A 15619-nucleotide genomic window follows, 5' to 3' on the forward strand; every position below is an offset into this window, starting at 1 on the left:
AAGTAGTTGACATTCACCCCCCCCTCCCCTTTTTTGGACGTGTGGACCGAAGTTACCGATGGTTAGTTGTTTTGCGTATCTACGCCGAACGAGGTGCGCGACGGAAGGTCACCAATGCGTAAATGCGCTTTGAGAATACGCAGTCTTGAAAGTCAAATTCTTCCACCAAAACAGACCACCATCAGTCGCTATCTACGCGACAGGCGGATTGAAAAGAACTAGTCAAGCAAATCGGACATAAAATTAATCAATCACACACTTATTGCCATTTTTTTGTGAGAATTGATTGTAGTTTTTTCCAGCGGGCTGCGTTGTGGTAAAGGACACCGGTTTAGCTTGCCACTAACTACCTTCTGTTTGAGATGAATTGAATGGTCTCGCTTCTAAATGACTCCAATCAAACTCACCGAGTTGGTTGGCAAACTATCAATTTCAACCTCTTATAAATTAGGCGAGAATAGCCACATAATAATACGTGTTAAGTGACATCAACGTCAGCTCACTTGTGACCTTCAACAAGACACTCATTTCACACTGAGATGATGTTACAATACAATCAAATGGTCAAAACATGAAAGCAAGATGGAATCCACCTAGTTTATCTTTCATGACAAAGAAAGCTGAAGGTGATGCTGGCTGTTGTGTTAATGCTTCATAATTGATGCTCAAAAGTGAAGCTTTTAAGGCACATAACTTGCAAAAAGTATGAGAGCGTTTTCCATCATTGCAACGACATTACAATGTGTCCGGAATGTTCCATCACTATGATTGCAACTCCAAGTTTTGCCCTTTAGTGTGTGCCAAACAATCAAGCAGGACATCCTGCTGCGTTTACAAAATGAGAACAACTTGTTTACCATGACAACACATGTCCTGAGCATCTTCGAATTCCTGGCAGTACTGGAACTTTTTTTTCTGCTCCAATTCTTGTTCTTACACTTTAGCAAGCTACTTTGTATTTCATGAAAATGCTTTTACATGACATATCTTGTTTTATTTTATTTTTTTTAGTCGGGGAGCACCAATTAACGGGCCATAAAGTGGCAGTGAAGATCCTGAACAGGCAAAAAATCCGCAGCCTGGATGTGGTGGGCAAAATCAAACGGGAGATCCAGAATCTGAAACTATTCCGCCACCCGCACATCATCAAGCTGTGAGTAGAAAATACCAGTTGAACCGGCCTGTTGTGGTCTTTCTTTCCTGTGCTTGTTGCTGATTGTTTACCGCAGCAAGCATGCCCGTGAGGTTCACAGAAAGGTATTACAAATGGAGACAAGCCAGCACAAGTTCTTCTCACACTTCCCGGCCCCGCATAGCTAAATCCTCACTGAGGCTTTTTGGCTCTCGCTTTGTTTTCCCCTTTGACCTTGCCTGCTTTCCCTTCTTTCCATTTGTGGCTTTCTCCTTCTGGCAAAGAGAGTATCCGTGTTATTTTTAGACTCCCTCTGAGGGGTCAGCTCTCCGTCACACTGCAAGTTATGGCAAGATATGCTAACTGAGGTTGATACGCTGTGGATCGGAGCTTCAGACGCACTTTTACAAGAGGCGTTGGCCCACGTGAAACGAATGATGAACGACCGAATCGCTCACGAGCAGCCATTCGTGAGATTGGGGCTTTTATTGCCTGTGATTTCTTTTTTTTCTAGCTAATAATCGTGACTCAGTCCGTCACGGCTCGGCCTCGCCCTGCTCGTTTGAGTGCTTTTATGATTTTGCCGATACGTTAAGAGTCTTTGGGATCAAACGGGAACTTTGCGTCAGTGTTTCCTCACTTAGTGTTTGTGTTTTAGGTACCAAGTGATAAGCACGCCGACCGATTTCTTCATGGTCATGGAATACGTGTCTGGCGGAGAGCTTTTTGACTATATCTGCAAACATGGACGGGTGAGAGTTGATTTATGTTTGGAAGGACATTTAAGGTGTTTTTTTTCCGCCTTTACAAAGATAATACAAAGAAAACCCAAACATTCGGAATAACATTTGGTAACTTTCGCTTCTCCTTCATCTGTCAGGTGGGGGACGTGGAGGCTCGTCGCCTTTTCCAGCAGATTATCTCAGCTGTGGATTACTGCCACAGACACATGGTGGTCCACCGGGACCTCAAGCCTGAGAATGTTCTACTGGATGCCAGCAAGAATGCTAAAATCGCTGACTTTGGTAGGATTTAAAAAAAGAATAACAAGAAATTGGTGCCCACCTTTAAAAGTACTTTGTACTGCGCTGGCAGCGAATGAGTTCAATTCTGGCGTCGGCCACAAATTCTCATCCGTGCTCCTCAAAACAAAGAGCGTTGATAGATTTTTCCAAACACCTAGGCGAGTAACACGGGTGTGAGGAGGTCACCTAGCAACAGCCAGTTCTCATATCGGCTCTGGCAAGACGCCTTGAGGCCCAGTGTCATCCGATACGAAGGCCACCGGGGGTGGGGGGGATGTTTTGTTGGCGAGCGGTCGGGGGGGAGCGTTAAGCAAGCCGAGCAAAGGTCAGCACATAGCAGGGCGTCTGGTATGGGAGTGTTCAGCTGACACTCTCGGGAAAGCGTCATCTCATTAGGTGAGCTTAGAGACTCGGCGGGGAAAGGCGGATAAACATATAAGCTCGCTCTTTCACCTGGTAGACAAAGTTGCCTTTCAAAAAAAGATTGCCACAATCGTATGTTCAGTTTTTGGGTGTTTTTTTTTTCTAGGTCTGTCAAACATGATGTCCGACGGCGAGTTTTTAAGAACGAGCTGTGGTTCGCCCAACTACGCCGCCCCGGAGGTCATCTCGGGAAGGTGTGTGTGTGTGTGTGATGACCTGCCTGATTGGTGCCATCGGTCGACTCTTCATTATTTGTGTCATCAGGCTCTACGCGGGTCCGGAAGTGGACATCTGGAGCAGCGGCGTGATCCTGTACGCCCTGCTGTGCGGCACGTTGCCCTTCGATGACGAGCACGTGCCCACGCTGTTCAAGAAAATCCGAGGGGGCGTCTTCTACATCCCCGAGTACCTGACGCGCTCGGTGGCGTCGCTGCTGATGCACATGCTGCAGGTGGACCCTCTGAAGAGAGCCACCATCAAGGACATCAGGTGGAGATCCTTTAAATAAACACAAGGTGAACAAAATATGACCCGCTTTGTCTCGTTCTCAGGGAGCACGAATGGTTCAAACAGGATCTGCCGGGTTACCTGTTTCCCGAGGATCCGTCGTACGACACCACCGTCTTGGACGAGGAGGCCGTCAAAGAAGTGTGCGATAAGTTCGAATGCAACGAGTCCGAGGTGGTCTCCAGCCTCTACAGCGGTGATCCTCAGGTAGAAATGGACACATAGAAACCAAACATGAAGACACTTTTACAGTCGTGTTTGCGGTTTCGCAGGACCAACTGGCCGTGGCCTATCACCTCATCATAGACAACCGTCGGATCATGACGCAAGCCAGCGAGTTCTACCTGGCTTCCAGCCCGCCTCAAGGCTCCTTCATCGAGGAGGGCATGCCGCTGCCGCCGGGCGTCAAGCCGCACCCGGAGCGGATGCCGCCGCTGCTGGCCGACAGCCCCAAAGCGCGTTGCCCCCTGGACGCCCTCAACACCACCCGACCCAAACCGCTGGCCGTCAAGAAGGCCAAGTGGCACCTGGGCATCCGGAGCCAGAGCCGGCCTTACGACATCATGGCCGAGGTCTACCGGGCCATGAAGCACCTGGGCTTTGACTGGAAGGTGGGCGGGTGGGGAATGTCTGGTGCTCGGGGCAGCCAGGCCTAATACAGGTGTTCTTGTGCGGAAGGTGGTGAACCCGTATCATCTGCGAGTGCGCAGGACAAACCCAGTGACGGGCAACCTGGTGAAAATGAGCCTGCAGCTCTACCAGGTGGACAACAGATCCTACCTCCTCGACTTCAAGAGCATCGACGGTTGGTGGCTTGTTGTAGAAGGGATGGGGGCCGCAGTTTGGGAACGTGCTATAATTCCTCCTCTGCGTCCCAGATGACATCATCGAGGCGACGGGCTTCAAGTCGGGATCGTCCACCCCTCAGCGATCGGGCTCGACGGCAGGGCTGCACCGGCCGCGCCTCAGCATCGATTCGGCGAGCCACGCCGCCGAATTGCCTCAACTCAGCTCGTCCCTGCCGGGCTCGCTGTGCGGCAGCTCGCCCACGCTCGCACCGCGCCAGGGCTCGCATACCATGGACTTCTTTGAGATGTGCGCCAGTCTGATCACCACGCTGGCCCGCTGAGAGGAGCGGAAGACAATCAATCATCAAGACAGGACCTGAAAGGGAAAGCAGTAAATCTTCACTTGACAAGATGGCGGCAAAGGTTACGAAAAAGAAGACCGACTGCTGGAAATAACGCTCGGTCCCGTTGCTGATCAGAGGTCAGTGTGGAGTCCGGAGATGATTCCTTTCTGTATCCAATATGGAAAAGACTGTTATCCGTCGATATCACAGTCACAATATGTAGCCGAACAGACAAAATATGATTCAGATTGCTATTTATTTTTTGGAGAGAGAGAGAGATTATTTTTAGGGCATTGATGGCATTATTTAAAAGCTTTTTATTCTCATTGATCCGCCATACAAACTTCCTCCAGCTGCCTTAAAGAAATATAAACGACTACTTAGGTTATTTTTATGAATGTATATTTTGCAGGAAAGTTGGCTCAAGTTGAATCATCCTCTTTTGTTCAAGAATGTCCTGCTGTCTTTCTGCTGTGGTCAGTTAACCCGTATGTGTGACTTGTTTCTCATCAACACTGTTTATATGGGCCGCAAAAAGGTTGGGGAAAAGAAAAGAAACAAAACGAGGCTAACAGAGCATGTTTAATGCGGCCGGCTTTGACCCACAACACTGTTACACTGTCAACATTTATTATCTTTATTATTTACAATTTAATATGGGTCATTTTGACCCGGTGGTGTTAATCATCCAAATAAAGAAATACATAGTCAAATTAAAAACACCATGTAAAATGGTTACTACCTAGCCGATCAATATTTAATATTTTGTTGAAATTTAATAGGATTTAATTTTATTGTAATTTTATTTCTCCTGCTATTATTTTTTTCGGTTAAACCGATACAACGACTAATGAACCAAAATCAGTGAGTACATGTAAATGCATTTAAAGCGTGACCTGTGTGTGGCGCCCTTTGGCAGCAGAGGGCGCCATAACACCATTTTAGATATCTTGAATCAAATTTAATTGGTAATGCACTCCGTTGTGTTTTCTATTTTATTATTATGTTGTATCATTACTTTGTGTCATAGAAACATTTAAGGAGAAATGAAACGGTCAGTCAAAAATAATGTACTGTATAAATACTCCAGTTAGTCTGGACATCGCCTGGCATCCCCATAATGCACTTATAGAATTTTGGTTGTTTGGAATTTTTTTTTATCCATACTGATTAATTAAAAAATAAATAAATCATTATTTACCCCATAATTGCAATTTCGTCTGTTGATTGGTATTTTGTTGCAGGAGTGCCCCCCCCCCCCATCCTCCTTCAGATAATTTATCCCACAGTTCATAATTAATTAAAACACGTGAACCCATTTATTGATATTTTTTCGTTGTGTTCGGGGAAAGCCGGCACGCCTCCACCGGAAGGCACTTGCTACTGTACTTACAATTTGTCGACAACGCTAAATAAGCAACATCGGCATTTTCCCTTTGAGGCTGCTGGGTACGTGACAGCTGTATGCAAAACCGATGGCATGCTAGCCATGTTCAAAAGGTATGAAATTAACATGCGTGGAAAACTGAAGGACACACGTGCCCGAGGGCCTGAAATCAAACATTGTACTAAACGTGACTGTTGCTGTCCTTGTTTTGTTACCACACTTGTGTGTGAGTGTGTGTGTGTGTGTACACTGTTCCTACCTGATTGTGAAAGCTTTGGATTGACCTCGTGATGCACTGCATGGAGTTGCTGTTATGATATTTTTGCACTTTAATGAGTATATATTGAGAAAAAAAAATGATGACAATAAACGAACAAATGTTAGAGTTGGTGTGTTCATTGATATTTTCACACACTAAATGAAGGTAAACACAATGACGTTTCTAAATGGTTTGCTTTTAAAAACACATCTTCACCGAAGTGTTTTTAAACCCATATTCATCATGGACTAAATAATAGGCGCACTTCCACAATCTAAACTAGCAATCTAAACTAAATTGTGATATTTTAAGTACATACCCGATTGTGGGATATCTCTTATCCTGACTGATTATCATGTTGCCTGGGGTGTGTTTAAAGCAGGGCGGACGCGTGCCTAATTTTATTTTTTTCCCCCCCTTCCGATCAAAGTCAGTAAAGGTTGACACGTGTCATATTTCCTCATAGGCTAAAACACTGCAAACCGGTAAAGGCTCGAGAGGGACCTGCAAGTTGATTCGATGGTGGTTATGAATCAGTTGGCTGCTCAAATTGTTTGGGTTCGCAACACAAAGTCCAAAAGAAGGTCCACTCTCTTGTGAGTCCACTTGATATGAAAACAAAAAAGGTGAAGAAAGGACACCTCCTGCTGCAAAACATACAGAAAATCGAAAATAGGAAATCACTTCTGGTGCCATCCTCTGCAACAGGGATTTGAATGCATCCTCACCCGTCTTCCTCTTCTACTCGTCGGCGTAGAGTTCCGGAGGCGGTAAAATGAGCAAATCGGGATATTCGAAATCCATTGCCTGAGGTCTGGGGGGGAGGGGGGGTCGGATAGGTTACTTCCAAAATGTAACATGATGTTGTGTGTCTGTGTGTGTGTGTCTTACTGCTGAATGGCACGTTGGCTTCCAAACACAAACCCTGAGAAGCAAGTCAAGCTGCGTTAGTTGGTAAATGGAAGATGGTTTCTTGACACAGTCAGCAATCTTTACTTGGATTATCTTTATTTTTTCAGCCCTTTTCAAATATTTTCATTCTGCTTGAGTATATACAATTTTGAATTGACCAGCTTGACAACCCTCACATAAGTAAAAACCCAAACCCAGGCCTGAAATCCTTGAAATGCAAATCCCGTCAAACTTAATTAAAAAATAACGGCTATTGAAAAACATTCCTCAAATTCTTTAAAAAAAAAAAGACATTGCCCTATAATCAACATTTTCCCTGAAAACCTTGTCCACAAGTGGCAATTTTTCTGACTTTCTGTTTCTGCAACAGATAAATAAAGCTGAATTTTGTCTTAACCAAAAGACACTTTTTGTGTTTTTGTGGAAACGATTGAAAAAAAAAGCTCTCTCTCCCTCTCTGGGGAACTCCCTACTTTAAAACAAGTTGGTCTTTGTCATGTTTTTTTGGCGCAGCACATCAAATGCAACTTTTCAAATAGTCGACATCTATTCATGCGTCGCAACTCAACCTGAGGAAAAAAGGTCAAGCTCGGTGCTCCTGCAGTTAGAATTTCGTCATGTTTCAAACTTTGCCAGCATTCATTCTGTTGCTTATTGACTTTGAGTCAAGACTTACTTGTTTCTGGTTCCGAAGTGCTGCTATAAAAAATACAGACGAAAAAAAAAAAGGAAAAAGCTGTGCGTTAAATCACATTGCGGTACGTTGTAGCATATTACAGCACAACAGGCCTACCTGCCAGTTGGCTGTTCCGCTTTGGGTGAATGAAAAAATGTCGCCAACTTTTGAAGCGCTTCATTCTTGGCTCTGCAAAAAAAACATTTTTTTTTTTTACTGATCATACGCATGATACATAAATCAGACTAGTCAGTGTAAAAGTGAGCGGTGAACTCACTGGCCGCCTGCGTGGAGGTCACTGCGACTGTGCTGGTGGCTGACGTCTGCTAGTAAACGCAATGCATGCTGGGATTACCTTAAAGTACAATAATGCTACTATTTTCCCCCCCAAAAAAAACAAAAAGACAAAGGCTGGAACGGATTACCAGCATTTCCATTCTTTGAATGGTGAAAGATGATTTGAGATACAAACGTTTTGAGTTAGGAGCACGGTCTCGGAACAAATTCAACTCTTATCCCAGGGCACCACTGTACTATGAAATACAAGAAATATTGTTACCCAAGTCTGGCATGGAGTGGTTCTTGCTCCTATGATAAAGACACATGAAGGGGGGGCGGGGCATAAGTGAAAGCAGCAACAACAACACACTCTTTGTCATTGTATCATTATTTTATGTCTTCTATATAAAAGACTGCAAATTGAAAGTGTACTCACAGTGGCGCCTGTGGATAAGTGGTGTCTGTCCGGGAGATTGCATCATCATCATCAATGGTCCATTCCTCGCTGTCGTCCGAGACTAAAAAAAAACATCAAATTTGTTCCCGTTGACTCTAATACATACGTATGTCGTCAAACAGCAAGACGAAAAAAAGGCTTACAGCTCTCGGACGTTTGCGGGTAGTGGTTGGAAATGCCGGAGGGGGAAATGGCGGAATCGAGAAAATCCGACCGAGGTACAGACACACTGGAGGGAGTCACAGAAAGGGATAGAAGTGGATGGTTTTTAGATTTCTCGGAGTTTTTTGTCGTTTGACTCAAATACCTAGTGTCCGCTTCCGCTGGGCTGCTCACGCGAGTACCGGACGTGTTCCTCCCCAGCTCCAGCATTTCCTTAATGTCCAGCTCCACATGGTCCACGGCTACGTAGCCGTCTAAAGAAAACAAAAACCATCAAAATTCTATTGGGCACTTTTGAATGTGCTGCCACTCACAGTTGTTTGTGAAGTTCCTGGCCAACCATTTTCCTTTTGGGCAGTTGGTGGTGCGAATGATGCTGATGTTTTCGTCCTTTTGGACGGGCAGGTCGTCCTTACGTCCTTTGGCTGTTACGGTAACCGTCGCTCGGTACATGGCCTCCTCGTAACCTGTGATCTAAAGCAGATATTTCATTACGTTTATGCGGTGGGCTTAAAGTTGACATGCACGAACGAAGGAAGGGAGGTAGGAAGGAAGGAAAATATAGGTCTGATGAGAAAGAAATAAGGGAAGAAAAGAAAGTTGAAAGAGGGCAATATTTGCAGCAAGTCCCCTCCCATCTCGAGCTGGAGGAATGAATCCCGACAGGTTTGGAGTCCGCCAACTTCCGGCCGCTTTCAGCTCACCTTGAATTTCTTTCTGATCTCGTTCTCGCGCTTCTCCCGTTCCTTCAGTTCTTTCTTCTCCCGCTCTTGCTTTTCCTTCAATTCCTTCTTCTCCTTTTCCAGCCGCTGCTTCTCTCGCTTCTTCAACTCCTTGTCGTCGGGCCCCTCGGCCGCCAACACGACCTTCTTGTCCCTTCTGTTCAATTCAACGAGTTGAACAAACAAAACAAAATAATAAAATAAAAAAACAGCAATAAAAATATTATCAACAAAATAAACATCAAATATGAAAAAAATAGCAAAACAAAGTCAAATTTTATTATTATTATAATACAAATAAAATAAAACAAAAAACATAATTTCAAAGAATCAAAAGGAATTACTAATAATTATAATTATGATCATAACAAGAAATACAGACTATTTTAAAATAAAAATAATAGGGGCCGGCCTTACCTTCCAAACAAGCTTGCCTTGTTATTGCCTTCATTCTACAAAAAAAACAAAACAAGACAAAAAACACTTTTGGCTTGATTCAGTTTACATCTCACTGTCAGATAATCCCAATTTTTCTAAACAAATCCACTTACATATTCCGGCATGTTTTCGGCGTATGGATCTGTGGAAAAAGAGCCGTCATTTCATTTTCCTTAGCGCCAAAATACCTTGACAGTCTTGTGACATCACTGTACCCTTGTCAGTGAGATCTGTGACTTCTTACTTTTTGGAGGTCCTTTCTTTTTCCTCCCCACTTCCGTCTTTGCCCTCCTTTTAGCCGAGAACAAGTCATGATCGGTGTTTCCCGTGTGGGCGACGCCGTAAGCTTGATTCCTGCAAATTGAAAACACTCGAGAAAATTCTTCCAAAACATTTCAGTCGTGCATCTTACCCTGCTATCTCGTGACCGTCCAGCGACGGAGAGACCTTTGCCGTATTTGCTTGCGGATGGTCCGGTAATTGGTCGCCGATAGTCGGTTGCTTGCCGGTCAGCATGATCCCGTTAATGTATAACGGCGTATTCCCGTCTGGAATATCTGGGCCGGTGTGCTCCCCATTGTCCCATTGGGATGCCACCAACTTTTTCGAAGTCACATCTGAGGGCATCTCTGATAAATTGGAAGGCATGGGGATCGCTAAAGCACAACATAAATCCAAATTAGGATATTACGGTTCATTTTTGGGGGGGGAAAACCCAAATCTGGTTTCACATACTGTTGTGTTGCGTCGTCGGAGGTGGTGGTGGTTCAAAGTTGGGCGTTTTGATGGAAGGTTTGGCAGGCTTCTTTGGAGCAACCTCCAGATTGCCTCGGTCCACATTCCTTGGCAGAGTAGGCAAAGAATCCAACAACTTCGGTATGTCTTCAGTCCCTCCCTTCTTTGTGTCCTCCAGCGTCGAGGAGCTTTGACCTGCACGGAGTTTTTCGCTCGTTAATCCCGAATTCCAGGATGTTATCTCTCTGACACGCTTGACGTCCGACGGCTGCGGCTGACTTAATGCCGTCGACGGAATGCGGTCAGAGGGAGTCGATCGGTAGACGACCTGACCTCACGGGAGTGACGCAATTAGATTTGTGAGGAAACCAAACCAGTTGGGAAAGGGGACTGCGACGTAAATGTTAGCCTTCGGAGAAACATTTGAGAGCGTTGAGGACTCACCGCTATATTTACTGCTGTGCCGTCTGGCCCGAGAGGTCTGCGAGGAAGGTAGTTCTGCTAGCAAAGCGGTGGGGCTTGGAGATAGGTGGAGATCCTCGGGAGGCGGCGAACTGGAGACGGAACTGTTTGTCTGGGAGCTGAGACCAGAAATGTCAGTGTTAATATTTTGAACATTGTGATATTAACGTTTCGGTCGTCTCGGTTACTTGAGGTTTGACTTCCTGCGGATCTTCTGCAGGGCGCTGAGGACCCTGTGGTCGGCTGCGCCGCTTCTCCTCAATTGGCCAATGTCGTCCGCCCTCTCCAAGACCGAGAGAGCTGAACGGGAACCCTCGGCTGGGAGAGACGACGGGGAGTCGTCGATGTTTTTCAGCATTGCTTCGATACTGACCGGCGTCACGCCGCGTTCAGGCTCGGAAGGTGAAGGGGAGGAGAATCGGGGTGGAGGGGTGGAGATGGTGTGGTGGATGGGTTGAGGGCTTGGCACTAAGCTTATTCTACCTTGATGTTCAAGTAGAGAAATCTCCAATGGTGTTTCACTCCTTGGAGATGGGAGGTAAGGATCTGGAATATCAGAAATGAAAAATGGGGGTGGGGTGACGGTCATTGTGCCATCGGAATCAGGTAAGGATGAGAGGTTTGGCTCGTCGTCAAACTCGGGAGGTATCGGGATGAGCGGAACTAGAACAGGACCGTCCGGGGTGGGCGTGTCCAAAATGGGATCAGTCGGAACATTGTCCAAATTAGTTTTGGAGGACCATTTTAAACCCAGAAAGCCTTTCTTCTTGGAGTTCGGAACTGTAGAGGGGGTCGGAACTGACACCAGATCGGCGGTGGTCACCGGCTGGGGCTTCTTGTCTTTTATCAACTTATGGTACAGCAAATTCTCATCGAGCGGCTCCTTGCTAGCCTTGCTCAGAAGCTTCCCCTGGTTCCTCTCCATCAAGTTCGTCTTGGTGAGAGGCATCTTGCCGTCTTTCTCATCCTTGAAGATCACCCTGGGGGCCATGACGGACCTTCCGTTCAGCGTCTGGTTGATGGAGGTCAGGAGGGAAGGGCGGGCCCCTGCTGGGAGGTAATGCGTGGGGCTGGTCGGAGGAGGGACCACCTTGGGTTTCTCTGGGAGGGCTGGTTTCACTCTGGGTTGCCTCAGGAGGTCTTCCTCTTGGAACTTAGCCCGCAAGGCCTTGAAGTCCATCGTCTGCTGGTGGGAGGAGATCAACCTCACTTGCAAGAGCGGAAAGCATTCTACTCTTAACGTTGTTTTGATAACAAAGAGGTGCGCCCTTTGCTTGTATGACTTGTAAACTACCATGTATGCAAATGGTCTTAAGGTAGCCTTGCCCAACTTTTGACAGGGAAGGCGCACCCCCAAAGTAACAAAGGAAATCCAAGCAGTTAGCAAGCATCGCTAACGCTAACATTAGGTTGTGTCGGGACCGCATTTAGGAAAACCCTTTCACAGCACTGACATGACACCTGGCATGATTTCAAAGGTCCAAATTCTTCAGCCACGCACGCCCTTTAGCATGCCAATAGATGACGCACCCCTCCACCCCTGCCCAAAAAGTCACGTGACAAAATAACACAAACAAGATCAAGTAGTTATTGTATAGTTAATTTGAAGTTCCACATAACATCCAGACTGAGGTGGCGCACCCCTTTGCCCTGCGCACACTGTAAAAAATAACTGCGATAAAGTCATGTCAAAATAATTGAGACATGGATTGTTGTCTATTTAAGAAACCTTTGGAAATCCCTTTTGTCAGAGCATAGAAATTTGAGTTAAATGCGGCCATTCCCAATTTGTTTTTAGCCACGCAACCTCTGACATAGACTGGCGGCGCACCGCCTCTCCCTTGTACACACCCTTGCAAAAAATGATCAAAACTTTTTTAGGATTTAATGGAAGACGGGTTACCACGTGACAAAATTCACGTGTAAGTTTTGAGGACAGATGTGAAGTGACGCACCTGTGGCATCCGTATGTTGACGTTCTCGATGTCCATTCAGTCAGTCGAGCATCTCAACTTACTCGGGCGCTGCTCAAACATATCGGCCATTAAAGCAAAATGACAACCACTGGAAGAAAACTTCTTCTTACACAACTCTCATGCGCACTGAAAATGGTTCCGGTGGAGGAATGAAGCCAAGTCGAAACACACATTCACACACACTCAGACATCCCGTCAAACGAGTCTGCTTCAGGACAGATTCTCGACAGAGTTTGGATTTCTTTTCTTTTTTTTCGCGTTGAAGGAATGTCACTCGGCCAGTGTGAGTGAGCGTCATGAAACTTCGCTGCCGGTGATTTCTTTTTTTTCTTTTTTCTTAACAAATAAATGCAAGTTAGCATTCAAGTTTAAATAGTCATAACACATTTGAAAATTTGTATTATTTGTTTGTGGATTTTTTTTTTTTTTCAGTGAAAACACGCAGATGAGAAAAACAACCATAGAAGAGGTTGGGCAACATTCCAAACAGGTAACACAGACTTACTTATATGATAACATATATACAGAACATTACCTTTCTCAAATGTTTTGAGTTTCCTGGGGGAAAAAACAACAACATTTGAGCAAATTTGAAAACATTTTTGACATTGTGCACAAATCATTTTAACTGCACAAATTACAGCCAACAACATAGTTGAGATGTGTTTATTTGGAACAGTAATACATGGTTGGTATATGGAAATTAAGAGTGAATCCAAACCTAAAAAAATAAAAAAAAAATAAAAAATGATTGAACCCCCCCGCTGTAGAATGTTATATATTGGTAAGATAAAAATAATGTCAATTTACATTAAGAAACTGTTAGTTGAGGTAAAATCTAGAAATGTTCCTGTTCCCTTTTTTGTGTATGTTTTTGCTCGCTCTCTAGAACATCGTCATCATCATCGTCGTCGACTCTGGCCATGAAACAGGGGGTCGCCGGATGAAGAAGGTCACACGGGCAAGTGGGCCAGAATACAGCGCAACCTCGAAATACAGACCATGGGATAAGCAGTGGTTACTCCCTAATGTATTTTTTTGCCACATTAAAATAAAACGTATGGCCTTTTTTTTTTTTTCTGGCCGACGATCAAAGACACCGAGGGCAAAACTGTAAAGCTAGGAAATTTAGCACTGTTGGCTAATTCCATATATGTATTTATACATTTATATACTCTATATAGTATGTATATATACATACACGTAAGTTAAATTAGCACTGTATCCCAAAAGTTCTAAGGTGGGGCAGTAAGAAAAAAATAAAACAAGAGGCAGACTTTTGTGTGGATCAGACTAAACACGTGGCTATTGCTTGGGTTCAAAAATTTGCATAACTCGAAGCCTCCCTATTTGATGGCACAGAAGTCTGACATGGTGGAGACGGTGGGTCATGTTTATTTACACACTGGCAACCCCCCCCCATGATCCGGACACCACTCTCTAGCGCCCCCTACAGACCTGAAATTGACATTGCGGCTCAATTTTGAATTGAATTCTTATTGTACAAAAAAAAAAAAGCTATTGAGAATGAAAGTCAGCATCCCTTCCACATTGTTCTGGTCCTCCTAAAGCAGTTTGCCAGGAGACTGGTTGGGCCAGTCAAATGCATTGTGTATGTATATGGCTGGCGAGTGAGTAGCTCCCAGAGAGTTTGTTTCTGCAACCGGGTCAAACCAACGACGGGCCTCCGCGACAGTCTACACAGACGGCAAAGATGGAGGAGGAGAGCAGGAGGCGAGGGAGAGAGAGAGAGAGGGGGGGGGGGGGGGGGGGGAGTCCACCCGTGGGGATACCTGGCCTGCCTGGAGTCAGTGAGTAAAGAGGAGGCAGGAAGATCACACACACTCCTCCTCACACATATATAAGCAAGTGTGGGGAGATGGTTCCTGGGGTGGGGGGGTCTCCCTCCTCCAGTTTTCTCAGTGCCGGTCCAAGCCGCCTTGCTGTTCCCATATTTCTCTATTTCTTCCCTTTGTTGATGCGGGCGTACAGAGGGTCCTTCTTCTTCTAGAAAAAAATCATACAACTTTAGGAGGATGTGTGATTTGAAAGGTTCTCGATGATTTGTTCTGGGACGGGACAGTAGATGGGTGGTTAGCATCTATGTTGCGCAGTTGAGATTTATATCTTGAGCTTGCTTGATCTTTTTTTTGTTGCATGGATTGAAAAATAATAGAATCAGCTCATGCAGGATGAGAGTGGAACAGTGTGACAATGACTTAAAACCATATGGAAGAAAAAAAAAAGCTTCTTATTATTAAAGTGACCACTGGGTGGCAGTAGTGCACTAGCTTCAAAGCCACCTATCACTTTAGCCTGCTTCCCAGGCCTCCCTCTTCAAGTAGGGAAAAACTCCCATTCGTTTTTAAAAATGTGCGAGACCCAACACATGACAAAATAAATAAATAAATAGCCTGACCGATTCCTCAAATACAGAGTTAATCAGTCGCTATTAGCTCTATGTTTTCACCGGGCAAGTCCTATAAATGATGACTCAAATCTGACTCATGTGACTCGAATTGCACGTCTGACTCGACTACTCCTTCTTAACTCGCGGATCATCTCCGCGTACAAAAGACGGTCGTGACTCATCGTGTCTTCCCCTCAAGCTAGCCGCGATCGCTCGCTTGTTAGTCTTCTCATATTTACCGTCGCCCACTCTACCTGCCGTGAAGACGGCTCGACGGGCCTATTATATTTCCACTCGGCCAAGTGAGAGCGTTCGGAGTCTCCCCGTTTTCCAAACTTACTTTCAATCCCTAACCCAATCTTGAATACTTCATTTGAAAGAGTTTTGGAAATTGGCCGGAGTTATTTGGCAAACAGAACCCAATGCAGATTGGACCTTCTGTTGTACTACCAAAGCAGAAGTCTCTTGTTGATTTTGTTATGATCCGGGCAAAGATCGGGGACAGTTGCAAAGCGCCAACGTATC

General features: G+C 45.2%; 4 protein-coding genes across 13 annotated transcripts in view; 1 reads left to right on the plus strand and 3 right to left on the minus strand.

Annotated features, from left to right (window-relative positions):
* Positions 1 to 5774, minus strand: part of plpp3 (phospholipid phosphatase 3) — a 24934-nt gene extending 19160 nt beyond the window's left edge. The window contains exons 1-2 of the mRNA XM_085928870.1: positions 3169 to 5774; positions 2801 to 3078 (exon numbers count right to left, since the gene is read on the minus strand). The gene's annotated coding sequence lies outside the window, so the exon portion shown is untranslated. The remainder of the gene's footprint in view (positions 1 to 2800; positions 3079 to 3168) is intronic.
* prkaa2 (protein kinase, AMP-activated, alpha 2 catalytic subunit) overlaps positions 1 to 5975 on the plus strand; it is a 6266-nt gene extending 291 nt beyond the window's left edge. Inside the window, exons 2-10 of one of the 2 annotated variants that reach the window (XM_085928868.1) lie at positions 1012 to 1153; positions 1791 to 1884; positions 2013 to 2157; positions 2687 to 2774; positions 2845 to 3069; positions 3132 to 3294; positions 3360 to 3698; positions 3798 to 3892; positions 3966 to 4112. In XM_085928868.1, coding sequence (XP_085784994.1) covers positions 1012 to 1153; positions 1791 to 1884; positions 2013 to 2157; positions 2687 to 2774; positions 2845 to 3069; positions 3132 to 3294; positions 3360 to 3698; positions 3798 to 3892; positions 3966 to 3969 — 1295 coding nt within the window. In that variant the 3' untranslated portion in view covers positions 3970 to 4112. Of the gene's footprint in view, positions 1 to 1011; positions 1154 to 1790; positions 1885 to 2012; positions 2158 to 2686; positions 2775 to 2844; positions 3070 to 3131; positions 3295 to 3359; positions 3699 to 3765; positions 3893 to 3965 lie in introns of both variants that reach the window. The other variant, XM_085928867.1, reaches the window with a different exon arrangement.
* On the minus strand, positions 5926 to 12812 carry LOC147047434 (uncharacterized). 5 transcript variants are annotated; one of them, XM_085928858.1, is made up of 20 exons: positions 12664 to 12812; positions 10897 to 11891; positions 10691 to 10827; positions 10247 to 10441; positions 9924 to 10167; positions 9756 to 9865; positions 9625 to 9653; positions 9491 to 9525; positions 9056 to 9230; positions 8666 to 8825; positions 8497 to 8605; positions 8333 to 8418; positions 8169 to 8250; positions 8013 to 8041; positions 7731 to 7779; positions 7571 to 7642; positions 7454 to 7476; positions 6757 to 6790; positions 6594 to 6679; positions 5926 to 6512 (listed from the first exon to the last, which is right to left on the minus strand). In XM_085928858.1, the coding sequence occupies exons 1-19, from the start codon at positions 12697 to 12699 to the stop codon at positions 6607 to 6609; spliced, it is 2673 nt and encodes an 890-aa protein (XP_085784984.1). In that variant the 5' UTR covers positions 12700 to 12812; the 3' UTR covers positions 5926 to 6512; positions 6594 to 6606. The 5 variants fall into 5 exon arrangements, with proteins under 5 accessions (XP_085784984.1, XP_085784985.1, XP_085784986.1 ...); XM_085928859.1 differs by having other exon boundaries at positions 7731 to 7776; positions 10897 to 11894; positions 12664 to 12804; XM_085928860.1 differs by having other exon boundaries at positions 7454 to 7473; positions 10897 to 11894; positions 12664 to 12804.
* A 1733-nt stretch (positions 12813 to 14545) lies between these two features.
* Positions 14546 to 15619, minus strand: part of dab1a (DAB adaptor protein 1a) — a 90364-nt gene continuing 89290 nt past the window's right edge. For all 5 annotated transcript variants that reach the window (XM_085928863.1, XM_085928865.1, XM_085928864.1 and 2 more), the window contains one exon: positions 14546 to 14691. In XM_085928863.1, coding sequence (XP_085784989.1) covers positions 14644 to 14691 — 48 coding nt within the window. In that variant the 3' untranslated portion in view covers positions 14546 to 14643. The remainder of the gene's footprint in view (positions 14692 to 15619) is intronic.

Source organism: Syngnathus leptorhynchus, chromosome 13 (genome assembly GCF_054491065.1).
Source record: "Syngnathus leptorhynchus isolate UIUO chromosome 13, UIUO_Slep, whole genome shotgun sequence".
NCBI classification, from domain to species: domain Eukaryota; kingdom Metazoa; phylum Chordata; class Actinopteri; order Syngnathiformes; family Syngnathidae; genus Syngnathus; species Syngnathus leptorhynchus.

Coding starts and splice junctions, on each gene's coding strand:
- LOC147047434 (XM_085928857.1), bottom strand. CDS start 12,699: ATGGACATCGAGAACGTCAACATACGGATGCCACAG. Junction 10,828..10,896: donor CGCAGGAAGTCAAACCTCAA/GTAACCGAGACG, acceptor TTCTGGTCTCAG/CTCCCAGACAAACAGTTCCG. Junction 9,654..9,755: donor AAAGAAAGGACCTCCAAAAA/GTAAGAAGTCAC, acceptor CTTTTTCCACAG/ATCCATACGCCGAAAACATG.